At 41.8% G+C, this 17,103-nt stretch overlaps 1 protein-coding gene across 1 annotated transcript in view; it reads right to left on the reverse strand.

Annotated features, from left to right (window-relative positions):
• UBXN2A (UBX domain protein 2A) overlaps positions 1-14,848 on the reverse strand; it is a 53,374-nt gene extending 38,526 nt beyond the window's left edge. The window contains exons 1-2 of the mRNA XM_059132519.1: positions 14,716-14,848; positions 1,302-1,354 (exon numbers count right to left, since the gene is read on the reverse strand). Coding sequence (XP_058988502.1) covers positions 1,302-1,342 — 41 coding nt within the window. The 5' untranslated portion in view covers positions 1,343-1,354; positions 14,716-14,848. The remainder of the gene's footprint in view (positions 1-1,301; positions 1,355-14,715) is intronic.
• Between the last annotated feature and the right edge of the window lie 2,255 nt (positions 14,849-17,103).

The following is a 17,103-nucleotide window of genomic DNA, read 5'->3' on the forward strand; positions in this document are numbered from 1 at the left end:
GCTCTGAAACCCCCCATCCCATGCATTCTCTCTCTTTCTCTCTCAAATAATTAAATTGTTCACAAGCCTGAGATCAAGAGTTCGCACACCACCAACAGAACCATCCAGGCCCCTGTGCTAATACCGTTCTGAGTGCTTTATGCCAGCTATCTAATTCTCATAAAAACCTTTCAGGGACAAACACAGATGTACCCCCTCCCCTCTGTTATGTAGGTAAGATACAGAAGCTCAAAGGAGCTACTACCTAAGTTGCTCTAAGGCCAAAGAGGGTAGTAAAGACAGCAATGGGATTCAAACTTGGGATTTTTCTTTTCTTTTCTTTTGAAGAATTCTTTTTTTTTTTTTTTTTAAAGATTTTATTTATTTGACAGAGAGAAAGAGTATAAGTAGGCAGAGTGGCAGAGCAGCAGGTAGAGGAGGAGGGAGAAGCAGGCTCTCCACCGAGTAGGGAGCCCAAGGCAGGGCTCAATCCCAGGACCCTGGGATCATGACCTGAGCCAAAGGCAGCCACTTAACCAACTGAACCACCCAGGTGCCGCCAAAGCTTAGGTTTTTCTGACTCCAGAGCCTTTGTATTTCCACTACAACTCCAAGGCAATACAACATAAGAGACTAAAAAAGTGAACAGCTACTTGAATTTCTCCCTGAAACAACAGAATATGCAAACAAAGAGAAAGTTAACTGTTTCAGTAACAAAACCATTTACAATGCAGCTTTGATTTTAAAAAAAAAAAAAAATTTACTTTAAGGATGCCAGGGTGGCTCAGTCATTAAGCATCTGCATTCTGCTCAGGTTATGATCCCAGGGTTCTGGAATCCAGCCCCACATCAGACACCCTGCTCTGCGGGAAGCCTACTTCCTTTCCCACACCCACAATCCCCCTACTTGTGTTCCTTCTCTGTCTGTCAAATAAATAAATAAAATCTTTTTTTTTTAATTGCATTACCAATAAAAAAAAAATATTTCCATTAGCTATTTAACTGAAAGAGAATCATAATGAAAACTTACTATAGGGGCGCCTGGGTGGCTCAGTGGGTTAAAGCCTAATAAGCCTTCTGCTCAGGTCGTGATCCCAGAGTCCTGGGATTGAGCCCTGCATCAGGCTCTCTGTTCAGCGGGGAGCCTGCTTTCTCCTCTCTCTCTGCCTACCTCTCTGTCTACTTGTGATCTCTGTCAAGTAAATAAATAAAATCTTTAAAAAAAAAAAAAAAAAGAAAACTTACATTTGTCAGTGAAATGCAAAAAGAGATGCTAAGAAATGCATTAATAACAAAGAAATGCAAAGTTTGAATTAACTTACCATTCTTCTTTTATACTTTCGAGATTATCTACTTCTTTCATTCTCTTGCCTTACTGCAAAAGTAAAAACAAACAAAAGTTAAAGTCCTCAACTGAGTACTTAAAGTAAATTCATTCTTATATATGCATTAATAATCTTTAACATAAACTATTAGGTATCCCCGAAGTAGTATGAAAGGGTCTTAAGAACTTATGTGACCGAACTCAAAGCTGTCATTTCCATCTACAGAGTAAAACAGAAATGAAAAATATATTTTGGGAGTCTAATAATCTTCCAACAAGAAATTTTTTTTTCCTTTTAGAACTCTTTCTTAAGAATTATGATAAAAATTTCATTCACAAAAGTGAATGAAACATTTTTATTCTCATTCTTACAATTCAAGCAAACTGACAAGACGTACAGTACGTATACAATTCAGTGGTATGAATTACATCCACAAATGTTGTACAATCATTACCACTATCCATTTCCAAGACTCTTTCCACTTACCAAAAAGAAACTCTGTACCCATTAAAAAATAATTCTCTATTCCTCTCTCTTCCCAGGCCTGGTAACCCATATTTTACCTTCTGCCTTCATCAATTTGCCTTGTATTTCACATAAACAGAATTGTACATTTGTCCTTTTGTGTCTGGCTTATTTCACTTAACATAAATTCATTCCTTTTTATGGCTAATATTCCACTATATGTATATACATTTTGTTTACACATTCATCTGGCTTTTTTTTCAAGATTTTATTTATTAGCACTGTGCGCACACGCATGAGCAAGGGGGAGGGGCAGGGAGGAGGAGCAGCAGACTCCCTCTGAGCCGGAGACCAGATGTGGGGCTAGATCCCATGACCCTGGGATTATGACCTGAAAGGAAGGCAGGCACCTTCTGGCTGGCACCTACTGAGCCAGCCAGGCACCCCTACACATTCATTTGTTCGTGGACATTTCGACTGTTTACACCTCTGGCTACTGTGAATAATTCTGTATACCCACCAACAATGTACCAGGATTCTAATTTCTCCACATCCTTGCTAATATTATTTTGGTTTTTTGTATGTGTGGTTTTTTTTTTTTTTTGTTTTGGGGGGTTTTCTTAAAGCTTTTTATTTATTTATTTATTTATTTGACAGAGAACACAAGTAGGCAGAGAGGCGGGGGTGGGTGGGATGGACCAGGCTCCCCGCTGAGCAGAGAGCCCGATACAGGGCTCGATCCCAGGACTCTGGGATCACAACCTGAGCTGAAGGCAGAGAGGCTTTAACCCACTGAGCCATCATTTTATTAAATAATTATTTTATTTATTAATTATTTTATTAAATAATACCCATCCTAATAAAGTGCATGTCATTGTGACTAGATGTCGAGCATCTTTTTTACATGTACTTATTGGCCATCTGTCTATCTTCTTTGGAGAAAATCTATTCAAGTCCTTTGCCCAATTTTTATGTATTTTGCCTGTTTTTTTTTTTAAGATTTTATTTATTTATTTGAGAGAGAAAGAGAGTGTGAGAGAGAGCATGAGAGGGGAGAAGCATAAGAGGGAGAAGCGACTCCCTATGGAGCTGGGAGCCCGATGCGGGACCTGATGCTGGGACTCCAGGATCATGACCTGAGCCGAAGGCAGAGGCTTAACCCACTGAGCCACCCAGGCACCCCCACTGCCTGTTGTTCTTAAGTTGCATTTTTATTTTTATTTATTTATTTATTTGACAGAGAGAGATCACAGATAGGTAGAGAGGCTGGCAGAGAGAGAGAGAGAGAGAAGCAGACTCCCCGCCAAGCAGAGAGCCCGATGTGGGACTCAATCCCAGGACCCTGAGATCATGACCTGAGCTAAAGGCAGCGGCTTAACCCACTGAGCCACCCAGGCGCCAAGCTGCATTTTTCTTGATTCAGCAAGAACTACCTTCCAGAGTTCTAACTTGGTCCTAACAGTTAATGCATGTTTTTCATGTTTCTGGGGGAACATGAACTTGCAACTGCCTATTTTCCCATTCTGCAGTGACCCTCAATATAAATTTTTTTTAAAAAGATTTTATTTATTTATTTGACAGAGAGATCACAAGTAGGTAGAGAGGCAGGCAGAGAGAGACAGGCAAGCAGGCTCCTCGCTGAGCAAAAAGCCCTATGCAGGGCTCAATCCCAGGACCTCGAGACCATAACCTGAGCTGAAGGCAGAGGCTTAACCCACCGAGCCACCAGGTGCCCCCACAATATAAATTGTTTTAGAAGATTTTATTTATTTGAGAGAGAGCATGACAGAATGAGCAGTGGGGAGAAAAAGACGTGGGCTGAGCAGGGACCCCAATGTGCCCAACGTGGGGCTCAATCCCAGCATCCTGGAATCATGCATGACCTAAGCCTAAAGCAGGCGCTTAACCAACTAGCCACCCAGGCAGCCCCTCAACTTTAATTTCAAAATTTTATATTTAGATATATTTGGAACTTAATCTTAGTTACAGGGACTCCACATGACTGTTAAGTTTACTTAATAGTCCATCTTTTCCTTATTTATTACTTTTTTTTTTTTAGATCTAAGAGTATGAACTCATGGGTTTTTTAGTCAATGAGTTTTTTTTTTTTTAAGATTTTATTTATTTATTTGACAGACAGAGATCACAAGTAGGCAGAGAGGCAGGCAGAGAGAGAGGAGCCTCTGCAGGCTCCCTGCAGAGCAGAGAGTCCGATGCAGGATTCTATCCCAGGACCTGGGATCATGACCTGAGCGAAGGCAGAGGCTTTAACCCACTTAGTCACCCAGGCGCCCCTAGTCAATGAGTTATAACTCACTAATATCACCATTTATTTCAATGTTCCATTTCCCAGATTTGTCCAGTGGGGATCCCTTCAGTGCGATGTCCTTCTGATACGTATTTATCATCCTATAAGCATCTTCTTAATTTCTGGAGCAAGAATATGCTCTAGGATCATTTGTTCTTTCTCTGCCTCAGCCTTGGAAACAGACTTACCTCTAAGGAGCCATGGTTACTTTTTTCTTTTTTTTTAAGATTTACTTATTTGACACAGAGAAAGAGTACAAGCAGGGGGAGCCACAGGCAGAGGGAGAAGGAAAAGGAGGCTGCCACAGGGCTCAATCCCAGGACTCCTGGGATCTTGACCTGAGCTAAAGGCAGATGCTTAACTGACTGAGCCACACAGGCGCCGCCCCCGCCCCCCTCCTTTTTTTTTACTGTATTTAGAAATCAAGATCTGGGTGTTTGGCATGTATGTTTTTTCTACTGTGTGTTGTTTCCAGGACCTCTCAGTGGACAGATGGCTTGGACTACCTTAAACATTGATTTGTTTGCTTAGTTCTCACAATATTTTATTATAAAGGCAAAACACTAATATGGAAAGTTTGGGAAAAGAGAGAAAATAATCCATACTTTTATTACCCCTAAACTTTTGCTTCTTCCTCTCCATTTTTCATACACATTCAAATGAACTGCTAGTATATGAATGATTTTTGTTTATTTTTCATATCTATGCTGTCTTTTTCCATTCGGCTATATAAACTACTTCATAACTATTTTTAAAGGATACAAATTATCCCATTAGCCAGCTATACCATGACTACTGGGAATTTAGTTTGCTTTCAATTTTTCCTAACAAATAATAGCTACGGTGGATAAATTCTGTATATACGGCTTACTTTTTTGTTCCTTTAAATTCCCAAAAATGTGGAAAATCAGTGTGAAGACTATATGAGTATTTCTACAACATGTTAGTGTACCTTTATTTAAAAATGTAAGCATGTTTGAATAGAAGACAAATCTGCAAAATAATACCCACCAGACCCATCCTAAAGCCATGAGAAAGAGAAAATGGCCACAAGAAGCAATCCACTGCTACCATGTAAAAAGCTCTCTCTCAAAAAAAGAAAAAGTCTCCAATGTATCTGGAGGTACTTAATCTGGTAACTAAGGATCTAGTGCAGCAGCCTTTCACCAGATAGAAAAATCCGTCTGAATGATCTCAGGGCCCGCTAATGGAGCTGGGCCAAAAACCATAGCAATTTGTGTTGAGCACTAATTCCCCACTTAGCCTTTGTTTTGTTAAGAATTAATGAAGGATAGTGGGCTCTGCTCTGGAAAATATCCCCTAAAGTTGTTTTAGACACCTCTAGCTTTAATTATGAATTGAATATAAATTGATAGCAGATTTATTTCTTAACCTTTTCATGAGAAAATTGTGAAGAACTCTGAAAGACAAGGGGAAACAGAAAGGCGAGGAAAAAGGAGGAAATGCAAAGGGGCTGAGGAGTGAGTGTGGAATACCAAGCGAGGAGGGACAGCACCATCAATGGCATTCCAGACTCTCGGCCTTGTAGCTCGAGGGTAGGGTAGGAGTCACTAGAGCCACAGCACCCAAGACTATGGCATCCAACAACTAAGGCAAACTGGATGTCTCTACTCTATCGAGTGTTTCTATTTCTAAAAGACTTTTTTTCCTTCCAGGAATGCTTTTCAAATTATTCTCTAAACTTAAAAATGCAAAGAGACCATTTCATTCAAAGAATCTTGCTCAATATTAATTTTATGGAAGGCATCTGATTAGGCATTAGATTTACCAAGTAATAAATCAGAGAAGAAGATTTTTTGTATCAATAATTTATACAGATTATAAAATTCATAGATTAGATTATATGTAAACTATATGCTTTAAAAATGCAGCCATTAGGGGCGCCTGGGTGGCTCGGTGGGTTAATAAGCCCCTGCCTTCAGCTCAGGTCATGATCTCAGGGTCCTGGGATGGAGCCCCACATCAGGCTCTCTGCTCAGCAAAGAGCCCTCTGCCTGCCTCTCTGCCTAGTTGTGATCTCTCTCTCTCTCTGTTAAATAAATAAGTAAAATCTTTAAAAAATATATATTTTTAAATGCAGCCATTAAAAATGATTGTTAAATACAAGACACAGTATTATCAATGTTCTTTCAAGTTTACAATGTTTATTACATTTATTGGATAAATACAAGCCCCATCTTTGAACTGGGGATGGACCTGAGGTCTAAAGGAAAAGAAAAAAAAAAGAAAATAGTGTATATTTTTACTTATTTTTACTTATCTTTCATTATGTTATAGTCACAAACTACTAATGAATTGTTTTTACTTGTTTTATGACACCAACAGAGAACGAAGATGACCTTAGAGTCAAACCAACTTGTAATGGAATTCTGACTACATCATTTTTGAGCTGGGTGACTTTGTTGTTATTCACCTCTCTAACCCTAAACCTGTAACATGGAGATGATTTTCATCCTCATAAGGTTGTTTTGAGGACTCAAATAAATACTAAGAATACAATAATGTTTGCTCCTTTCTCTTTTCCTGTTACTTCTTTACTTATTGTAAAGAAAACATATGAGCTAAAACCATTAAGAGAGGGGCGCCTGGGTGGCTCAGTGGGTTAAAGCCTCTGCCTTCGGCTCGGATCCTGATGCCAGCGTCCTGGGATTGAGCCCTGCATGGAGTCCCGCATCTGCTCTCTGCTCAGCAGGGAGCCTGCTTCCCTTCCTCTCTCTCTGCATGCCTCTCTGTCTACTTGTAATCTCTGTCAAATATATAAAATCTTTTAAAAAAATAAACAAATAAATAAAAATAAAACCATTAAGAGGATATGAGAAAGTAAGGGGGGGGCCAAACATAAGAAAGCTAAAATGGTTATCTATCCTAATAGCAATATTTAAGGCAATGTTCAAAAATAACTCCAACTGGGGTGCCTGGGTGGCTCAGTGGGTTAAGCCGCTGCCTTCGGCTCGGGTCATGATCTCAGGGTCCTGGGATCGAGTCCCGCATCGGGCTCTCTGCTCGGCGGGGAGTCTGCTTCCTCCTCTCTCTCTCTCTGCCTGCCTCTCTGCCTACTTGTGATCTCTCTCTGTCAAATGGATAAATAAAAATCTTAAAAAAAAAAAAAAAAATAACTCCAACTGTACACGTTGTTTAGAAATATGATTGTGGGACGCCCGGGTGGCTCAGTTGGTTAAGCGGCTGCCTTCGGCCCAGGTCGTGATCCCAGCATCCTGGGATTGAGTCCCACATTGGGCTCCTTGCTCAGCGTGTTCACTCTGACAAATAAATAAAATCTTTAAAAAATATATATATGATTTTAAGTAACAGAAAAAACAGCTATGAGTTCAAAGCCGTTGTACTTAGCGAAAGGGAATGGGAGCATTTTTAGTTTTCTAACACTACTATCTTTTAAAATATATGTATATGTTATTCTTTTTTTTTTTTTAAGATTTTATTTATTTATTTGTCAGAGTGAGCACAGGCAGAGTGGCAGGCAGAGGCAGATGGAGAAGCAGGCTCCCACTGAGCAAGGAGCCCGATGTGGGACTCGATCCCAGGACGCTGGGATCATGACCCAAGCCGAAGGCAGTGGCTCAACCAACTGAGCCACCCAGGCGTCCCTATATTATTCTAATTTTTTAAAACTGCAAAGCAAAATCAAATTAAAAACATATTCAGAAAAGCAGAATTTCATGTCCACTAATTTTTTTCTCCTAAGACTTTGTCCTTCAAATTTCATATTTCTAAACCTTTATTTAATTGCTTCCCTTTAAAATTCTTCCCTTTCAAACATACACAAAATAGAGAAAAATATAAACAGCCATCTCAACCAGTCAGATGTCAGGGAAGTTTTCATTTTGACTTACTTACTTTTTTTTTTTTAAAGAAATAAAGCATTATGAAATGCCTGGGTGGCTGCTGGTTGGGTGTCTGACCTGATTTTGGCTTGGGTCATGGTCTCAGGGCTGTGGGATGGAGTCTCACATAGGGCTCCGGGTTCAGTGCAAGTCTGCTTGTTCTTCTCCCTCTGCTCCTCCCACTGCTCCAGCATGCTCAGGCTCTCTCTCAAATAAATAAATAAAATCTTTTTTAAAAAGGGCATTACAGAATTGAAAACTAATTCAGGTAAAAATATTTAATAAATGGTATGTCTTTAAAAAAATGGTATGTCTTAAATATGTGCATTTTATTGCATATTAATTATACATTAAAAGCATTAAAAATGTGTATTTATTCAGCACCTACTATATACCAGGTATGATTCTAGGTGCTTGGGATACATACAGAACCAAGTAGACAAAGATTCCAACCGTTGAGGACATTATATCCTGGTGGGTACTGTTTCTAACATTATTTTCAACTACTCTAACATAATCCCTTAGTTTAGATATGATCTTTACTGTGTCATAAACATAACATGTTTATAACACTTCTTTGTTCATAATGTAACCAGCCTTCTGGGTATTCAAATCCTAATTATCCTTCAAGTCCCACAACTATCATAAAGGTAAAATATTAAATCGATATTAATATTCTTCTCCTAAATCGTAGTTTTTGGTATTTAAATCATATTTTCTGAGACTGTTTACTGTTGTCTCTTTTACCTTTTTTAGCTGGATCTAAGATCCTTGAGGACATGTATTATGACTTACACATTTCCTGTTTTTTCCACACTGCCTTGCCAAGTGCAAAACCAAGAGGAGCCATCCCTGAAGTATTTTGCTACGTTTCCCTTTAACAGGTTATTGTTTTCCAGCAAATCGCTAATATCTTTCATTATGTTATAGTCACAAACTACTAATGAATTGTTTTTACTTGTTTTATGACACCAACAGAGAACGAAGATGACCTTAGAGTCAAACCAACTTGTAATGGAATTCTGACTACATCATTTTTGAGCTGGGTGACTGTTGTTATTCACCTCTCTAACCCTAAACCTGTAACATGGAGATGATTTTCATCCTTATAAGGTTGTTTTGAGGACTCAATTAAATACTAAGAATACAATAATGTTTGCTCCTTTCTCTTTTCCTGTTACTCTGTCATAATCTGTTACAAGGATCAGTTAAGAAACATCTTCAGGCTTACACTAAAGTTTTAATTTCGACACAGCTTTGAACTTTTAGTTTAGGGGTTTGTTTTTATTCTTTTATTTGACAGAGAGAGAGACCACAAGGAGGAAGGAGAGGACATGGCGGGGAGGGAAAGCAGGCCTCCTGCTGAGCAGAGAGCCTGAGACAGGGCTCCATCCCCAGACCCTGAGATCATGACCTCAGCAGAAGGCAGAAACCCACTGAGCCACCCAGGCGCTCCCAGGGGTTTGTTTTTGTTTTTTGAAGCACTTACTTTAAACCATGTTAAGTTTATTTTTTATTATTATTTTTTAACTTAAATTCAATTAATTAACATATAACAGATTACTGATTCAGAGGTAGGTAGAGCTCAATGATTCATCAGTCTTATATAATACCCAGTGCTCATTATATCACACGCCCTCCTTAATGTCCATCACCCAGTTACCCCATCCCCCCACCCATCTCCCCTCCAGCAGCCCTCAGTTTGTTTCCTATGATTAAGAGTCTCTTATGGTGGGGCACTTGGGTGGCTGGGCTGATCTTGAAACTGGGATGGAGCCCGACATCCGGCTCTCTACTAGGAAGAGAATCTAGGAAGGGATTCTGTGCTAGGAAGGGAATCTGCCTCTCCCTCTCCCTCTGCGTGCCACTCACTCACCCTCTCTGTGTCAAATAAAAATAAAATAAAATCTTTAGTAAAAAAAAGTCTCTTATGGTTTTTCTCCTTCTCTGATTTCATCTTATTTTATTTTTTCCTCTCTTCCCCTAGGATCCTGTTTTGTTTTTTAAATTCCTCCTACCAGTGAGGTCATGGGATAATTGCCTTTCTCTGATTTACTTTGATCTTTTAGTTTTGATTTCACTAATTAAACCTTTTAAAACCTTTATCTATTTACTGAACCTCTATGTGCAAGGCACTGGTTTAGAATTAATGAAAGAAGGGTAATTAGGACAGATACAGTCGCCTAGGGATTTACAAACTAACAAGAAAAATATACTAAATTAATAAATATACTGAGTAAATATACTGAATTAGCAAATGGCATAGAATTACAAAGTAAGGGCGCCTGGGTGGCTCAGTGGGTTAAGCCGCTGCCTTGGGCTCAGGTCATGATCTCAGAGTCGTGGGATTGAGTCCCGCATTGGGCTCTCTGCTCAGCGAGGAGCCTGCTTCCCTCTCTCTCTCTGCCTGCCTCTCTGTCTACTTGTGATCTCTCTCGGTCAAATAAATAAATAAAATCGTTAAAAAAAAAAATTACAAAGTAAAAACCAACTCTAAGATGGACCTAAAGTCATTATTTAAAGAGTCATCAGAGGTGCCCAGGTGGCTCAGTGAGTTAAGCCTCTGCTTTCAGCTCAGGTCATAATCTCAGGGTCCTAGGATCCAGCCTGTATCAGGTTCTCTGTTCAGCGGGGAGCCTGCTTCTCCCCCTCACTCTGCCTGCCTCTCTGCCTACTTGTAATCTGTCAAATAAATAAATAAAATCTTTAAAAAAAAAAAAAGTCATCATTATTTTAGGTTATTTATCATAAATGAGTAATATGCAATAAACCATGTAAAATCTATTTGTGTCAGCTGAGTCAACTACAGTCATCACAGTCATGTGACACAAATGAACCTAAGTCACGCACTGTACTACAGAGAATATAAAAAGCCATCTGACAAATGTCTGTCACCAGCATGAAGCTTGGTATTAGAAGAGACAGATGAGTAGAATTTCCTTCATTTCACTTCAGTTTCCTTCCAATTAGTACCACTACCATCTTATATTTTTATTGTGTATCACAGTTTACCAAACACCTTCCCAATTATTATCCCACTTACTCCCAACAACTGCAGTGATAAAATCAGTCAGGAGAGAGACTAGACTGAGCTTTCTGGAACATATCCATTGGAAAAAAAATCCAGTCAAAATAGATTCAGACTGGTAAGAATGTATACATTAGAATTCAAGCAGAAAAAATCTGCATATTACCAATTGTACTTATTTTTTTTTTTAAAGATTTTTTATTTATTTATTTGACAGAGAGAGATGACAAACAGGCAGAGAGGCAGGCACAGAGAGAGGAGGAAGCAGGCTCCTGCCGAGCAGAGAGCCCGATGCGGGACTCGATCCCAGGACTCTGAGATCACGACCTGAGCCGAAGGCAGTGGCTTAACCCACTGAGCCACCCAGGCACCCCCAATTGTACTTATTTTTGTAAACACACATGACAGACTGCATTTTTTTTAAGATTAAAGTATATAAAGATATACCATGGAGTATGCTATCTTTGTGTAGAAGTTGAAGTTTCTCCTTAAGGATAAAGCCATTCCTGGCATTAAACACAGCACAAAGGAACTCACGGATCACATTTCCAATGTGGAGTCCTTTTCACCTACACTTACGGAATGGGGGAGTGCCTCCAAGAGCAAACAAATCACAGTAGCATCAAAATCAAACACTTCAAAAGATACTTTGTGTATTTAAAGAATTCTAGTTTACTGTTAAATAATAAATGAAAAATTTTGGAAAGTTTCAGCTTATCTTTGTTGCCATCAGAATAACTGAAAATACTTTCTTGTCTTCTAGAAAAACTGTTAATGAGAAAGTTAAATACCCCTAAGGACCAAAGTGTTAAGTGACAAGAGTAACTGGGGAAAGGGGCACTTGAGCAGAGTCTGTCAAAGTCTCTAAGGCAGCCATCCTTTGACACCAAGACATTTTCATTCCAGGGCTCCACTCTGAAGTGTTATCTACCTTGCAAAACTGAGAGCAAACACAAATTCCCTTAGAAAACTCGCCAGAGGGGCGCCTGGGTGGCTCAGTGGGTTAAAGCCTCTGCCTTCGGCTTGTGTCATGATCCCAGGGTCCTAGCATCGAGCCCCACATCGGGCTCTCTGCTCAGCAGGAAACCTGCTTCCTCCTCTCTCTGCCTGCTTCTCTGCCTACCTGTGATCTCTGTCAAATAAATAAATAAAATCTTAAAAAAAAGAAAACTTGCCACAATTTCTCTGAAAGACTAAACATAAAATTATTAGCAGAGTGAGGAGAGATCAACTATGTTCCCTTAGAATATTGCTCTCTCTACACAGCCACAACTCTTGGCCCAAATATGATCTCTTGGTGGTTTCCTCACTCCATTCTTGCCCCCACCTCAAGGCAATTTCTACACAGGAGTCAGGATGCCCTTTTCAAAAAGATAAACAAATAAATAAACTACCTCCAACAGGGGATTTGAGATCAAGAGTCTCATACTCTACCACTAGGCCAGCCAGATGTGACTTTTTTGAATAAGACACAAATTTGAGGGTTCCCTGCTCAGCGGGTAGCCTGCTTCTCCCTTTCCCTCTGCCCCTCTGCCTGCTTGTGCTCTCTGTCAAATAAATAAATAAAATGTTAAAAAAATAATAATAATAACAAATTTGACGGAAACTTCCCGGCTTAAAACTTTCAATGACCATTCACTGCTCTTCAAGTAAGGTCCAAATATTCTGGGTTAATATTATAGAGAAGTTCACTGTACTGTTAGCTCATCACATTTGAATAGTGTGAAAATTTCACCATAAAGCTTTAAGGTAAAGGAAAAAAAAAGTCAGTCCCAAATTCTTAACACTGCTTAAAAGACCTGGCATTATCTCTCATGCCCTCTTTTGCATTCCACACTAAATTCCACTTGCTTTGACCTTTCAGTTCCTTAAATTTCCCTAACCTTCCTCTGGGGAACCTATTTCCTTCGCCCAGACCTTTCTTCCCTCCTTTGGGGGGCCACCTTTCACCAATTCCTATTTACCCATAACATCTTAGTTGGAAGATTACTTTCCTAAGAAAACTTTAACTGATTTCCCAAGCTGGTTATCCCCTTTTTACTGTTCTCACAATATACTATATTCTTCCTTTTTAAGCTTCTGTCTAGGTTTACTGGCATTTACAGTGGAGCCTTGAATAATACAGGTTTGAAATGCACCAAGTCTACTTTATGTGAAGATTTTCTTCTACAAATACAGTTATCTCTAAATAGTGCATTTATAAATGTACTATCTATAAGCATAGCATATTATAAATGTCCTACATATAGTACATTGTAAATGTATTTTCTCTTATGATGATTTTCTCCATAATATTTTCTTTCCTCTAGCTTACTTTATTATTAAGCACACAGCAGAATACATATAACATACAAAATACGTGTTAACTGGCTTTAAGGCTTTCAGTCAATACCAGGCTATAAGTAGTTAAGTTTTGGGGGACTCAGAATTCATACACAGATTCTCCAACTGTGTGGGGGCTGGCACCCCTAACACTGCCACCCACTCACACTGCTCAAGGGTCAAATGATGAGATTTGTGTTAAAAAAAAAAAAAAATTTACAAGAGTCACCATGTTGTCATGGCCACTCACCAAACAGTAGGTACTAAAAGAAATTTGAATAAATTAAGTAATTAACATTAAGCACTGAGTAACTTAAGTATGCGTGTGTACACCACAGTGCAAGGCTAAGAGTCAGTACCCAACAAGTAGGAGTTTCTGTTAATACTGCATTCGGCCTCGTATCATTACTACTTGCTTGCTTAATTAATCACTCTCTCCATCCTGCACACCATCCTGCACAACATCTCGTTTTTGGACGCCATCAGCGCCTAGCACTAACCTCATTGATATAAATAGATGCTCAAATATTCACCGAATTTAACTGCCTTTAAAATCAATACGCCTTCCGGCATATTTACACACCAGACGTAACATCAACTTTTAAGGCGTCTTCCCCCTTTAAAAACTAAACCGTAATTTAAAAACACGTGAAACACTCCCCAAACACACCTGAGCCATGACTTTGAAATACGGAGGCCGATTTTCACGTCGTTCATACAATGTCATACTTTACAGTTCCACACGAACATCCATAAAGACTGTCCGATTCCTATCCTTATTTTCCGTGATCTCAAGTGATGTACGGGAAGCAGCCAGGCTGGACAACACCCTAACGTTCCTTACCGCTAACGAGACACTGCGAGTATAAAGGCGCGCGCGCACACGCACACACACACACACACACAAAATGAAACTGGGAAAGACGCAAACTCGAAACCTACGAAGAGACTGTCGGGGGAGACTCGGTGGTGAAGCGACCCGAGAAACGGCCACCCCAAACAGACGTGCCTGGTACTTCTGCACCGTGCTCCTGCAGCGCACGCCTTTGGAAACCGGGGCATAGTGCGCCTAACTTGAAGTTTCCAACCCCCCCACCCCAACCCCGAACGGAAGCCCTCGGCGGTGCCGGCTCGGAGGTCGCCACCACGCAGGAAGCGAGCACAGGACGCAGGCCGGAGACGCGGCTCAACCTGAACTGGCCAGGAGTCTCGCCCCAGCCGCCGCCTCCAGCGTCAACGAAACCGCCCGGACCCCGGGCTCACCGATACCGAGACCGTCTAGAGCGCTGCGGCTCCGCACGACCCAACGACACCCTAACCCGGGACAGCGCCCCGCCTGGGAAAAAACGCCCGCCCGCGGCCGGCGGGGAGCGGACGTCCCAGCCCCTCACCCCGCCGAACGCGGCGCGGCCCCAGCGCACTCACCTCTGGGCGCGGCCGCTGGAGGGGGCCGCGCCGCGCTGTCGCCTCGCGGCCTGGTCCTCGGTTCGCTCCGGGGCCGCGGGCGCCACCGCCGCTGCCGGGCCGGAGCCCCTCAGACTGGGAGCGCCGCCGCCCCCAGACCCGCGGAGGCTCGCGGGCCGCGCCGCTGGGACCCGGCCCGCCTCTCCGGGTCTCCGCCGCCGGGCGCCGAGCGCGCGCCGGGCAGGCTCCGCGCAGGCCCGGGAGCGCGCGCGGTGGGTGGGGGGGCGGGGCCGGTTGGCTTCGCCGCCGCTGTCGCCTCCTCAGCCCTTAGCTGACGCGCGGTAATGGCGGCAGTCTCCTGCCTGCAGCCTTCTCACCCGGCCCCGAAAATGCTGGGAGCGAGGTGTGGGCTCAAAGAATAGCCCAGCGTCTACTTACCTCTGTACCTCCGCAGCCTGCGATTGAGTCCGCGGAGAGATGTCCCTGCATTGTGACAACGTAGAACTTAACCCGAGCCCTGTGATTCTGGAAAGCGACGTTGAAAGAAATCCCCCCACCCTTTTGTGCTCCCGAAAGGATTTACTGCAAGGAACCACCCTTCCCGGTGTAACTCAGATATGACTCACCCCTTGTTTTTAACCTATGACAGGTCAGACGTAGACCGTCCAAATTCCCTTCGTTTTTGCCTCGTAAATGGTCAGGTGAACAGATTGCACTCACTGACCAATCTGGACGAAATACGGGCTCCCCTGACTTGACCAAACTTTAGTTAAGCTGCTCTCCTTCCACCACGCCCCTAAACTTTGACCCACTCTCAGCCTGAGCGGGTCTGCAACCCCTTGTCATCCACCACTCCTGAAATTTCGGGGGAAATTTCACCTCCCTGCAAAACGCTAATGGGCAGTGCGATCGTGGCCACCTCTACCCGCCCCTCCCACTTCCCCACACCCAGTTCCTTCGAGGCTTTGTTCACTTATCCCGATGGAAGAAAAGCCCTCCCCCCCCCTTTTTTTTGGCGTGACCTTGGAGACAGTTGCAGATCCCCTGGTCAGAGTTCCCCTGGAGGCATAGTGACCCCTCACCCTCCACACCCCGTTGGAATAGTCTTTTTCCCTCTCCTATCTCCTGATGCTAACGACGTCTAGGTACCCCACATAACTAGAATCATACAGTATTTGTCCTTTTGTGTCTGCCCTTACTTCACTTGGCGTTGTATTTTCAAGGTTCGTCCATGTTATAGCAAGTACCACAATGTATTCTCCTTTATGCTGAAAAATACTCCGTTGTTGTATATACCACCTTTTATTTATCCACTCACCTGCTGATGGACATTTGGATTGTTTCCACCTTTTGGCTGTTGTGAACGGTGGAACTATGAACATCTGTATACAAGTATCTGATTAAGTCTCTTGCTTTCAGTTATTTTGTATCTAGATGCAGAATTACTGGACCATATGGCATATGTTTAACTTTCTGAGGAGCTGCCAAACTGATTTCTACAATGAGTACGGCATTTTAATATTACCTGCAGCAGTGCATAAGCATTCAGGTTTCTCCATACCCCTGACAGCACTCATTATTTTCCATGGTTTTGCTGTTTTTATAATAGCCATCCTAATGGACGTGAAGTGGTTGGTATTCATTGAGGGTTTGATTTTTATTTCCCTAGTCACTAGTGATGCTGAGCATTTTTTTCATGAGCTTTTTTTTTTTTTTTTTTTTTTTAAGATTTTGTTTATTTGGGAGAGGAAGAGAGAGCAGGAGCAGTGGGAGAGGGGCAAAGGGAGAGGGAGAAGCAGACTCCTCACTGAGCAGGGACCCAGTGGAGGGGCTAGATCCCAGGATCCTGCAATCATGACCCAAGCGGAAGATAGATTCTTAACTGACTGAGCCACCCAGGCACCCCTTTTTTCATATACTTATTCATGATTGTATATCTTTGGAAAAGTGTCTAATCGAGTCCTTTGCCCATTTGAGTGTATGTATGTATGTAAATTTTATACCTAACCTGAGGCTCAAACTCATGACCCTAAGATCAAGAATCCCATGCTCTATCAGCTGAGCCAGTGGTCCAGTATTTGCCCATTAAAAAAAAAAAAAAAAGATTTTATTTATTTATTTGACAGACAGAAGTCACAAGTAGGCAGAGAGGGAGGCAGAGAGAGCAGAGAGCCCGAGGTGGGGCTTCATCCCAGGAGCCTGGGATAGTGACCCAAGCTGAAGGCAGAGGCCCCAACACACTTAGCCACCTAGGCACCCCATATTTGCCTATTTTTAAATAGGATTGTTTTTTGTAATTGAGTTGTAGTTTTGTGGGGTTTGTTTTGTTTTTTTAGTGTCTTCTGGATACTAATTCCTTATCAGAGATGTGTTTTGTATTTTCTCCTATTCTGTGGGTTATTCGTTCAT

The sequence above is a fragment of the Mustela lutreola genome, chromosome 9 (genome assembly GCF_030435805.1).
Source record: "Mustela lutreola isolate mMusLut2 chromosome 9, mMusLut2.pri, whole genome shotgun sequence".
NCBI lineage: Eukaryota > Metazoa > Chordata > Mammalia > Carnivora > Mustelidae > Mustela > Mustela lutreola.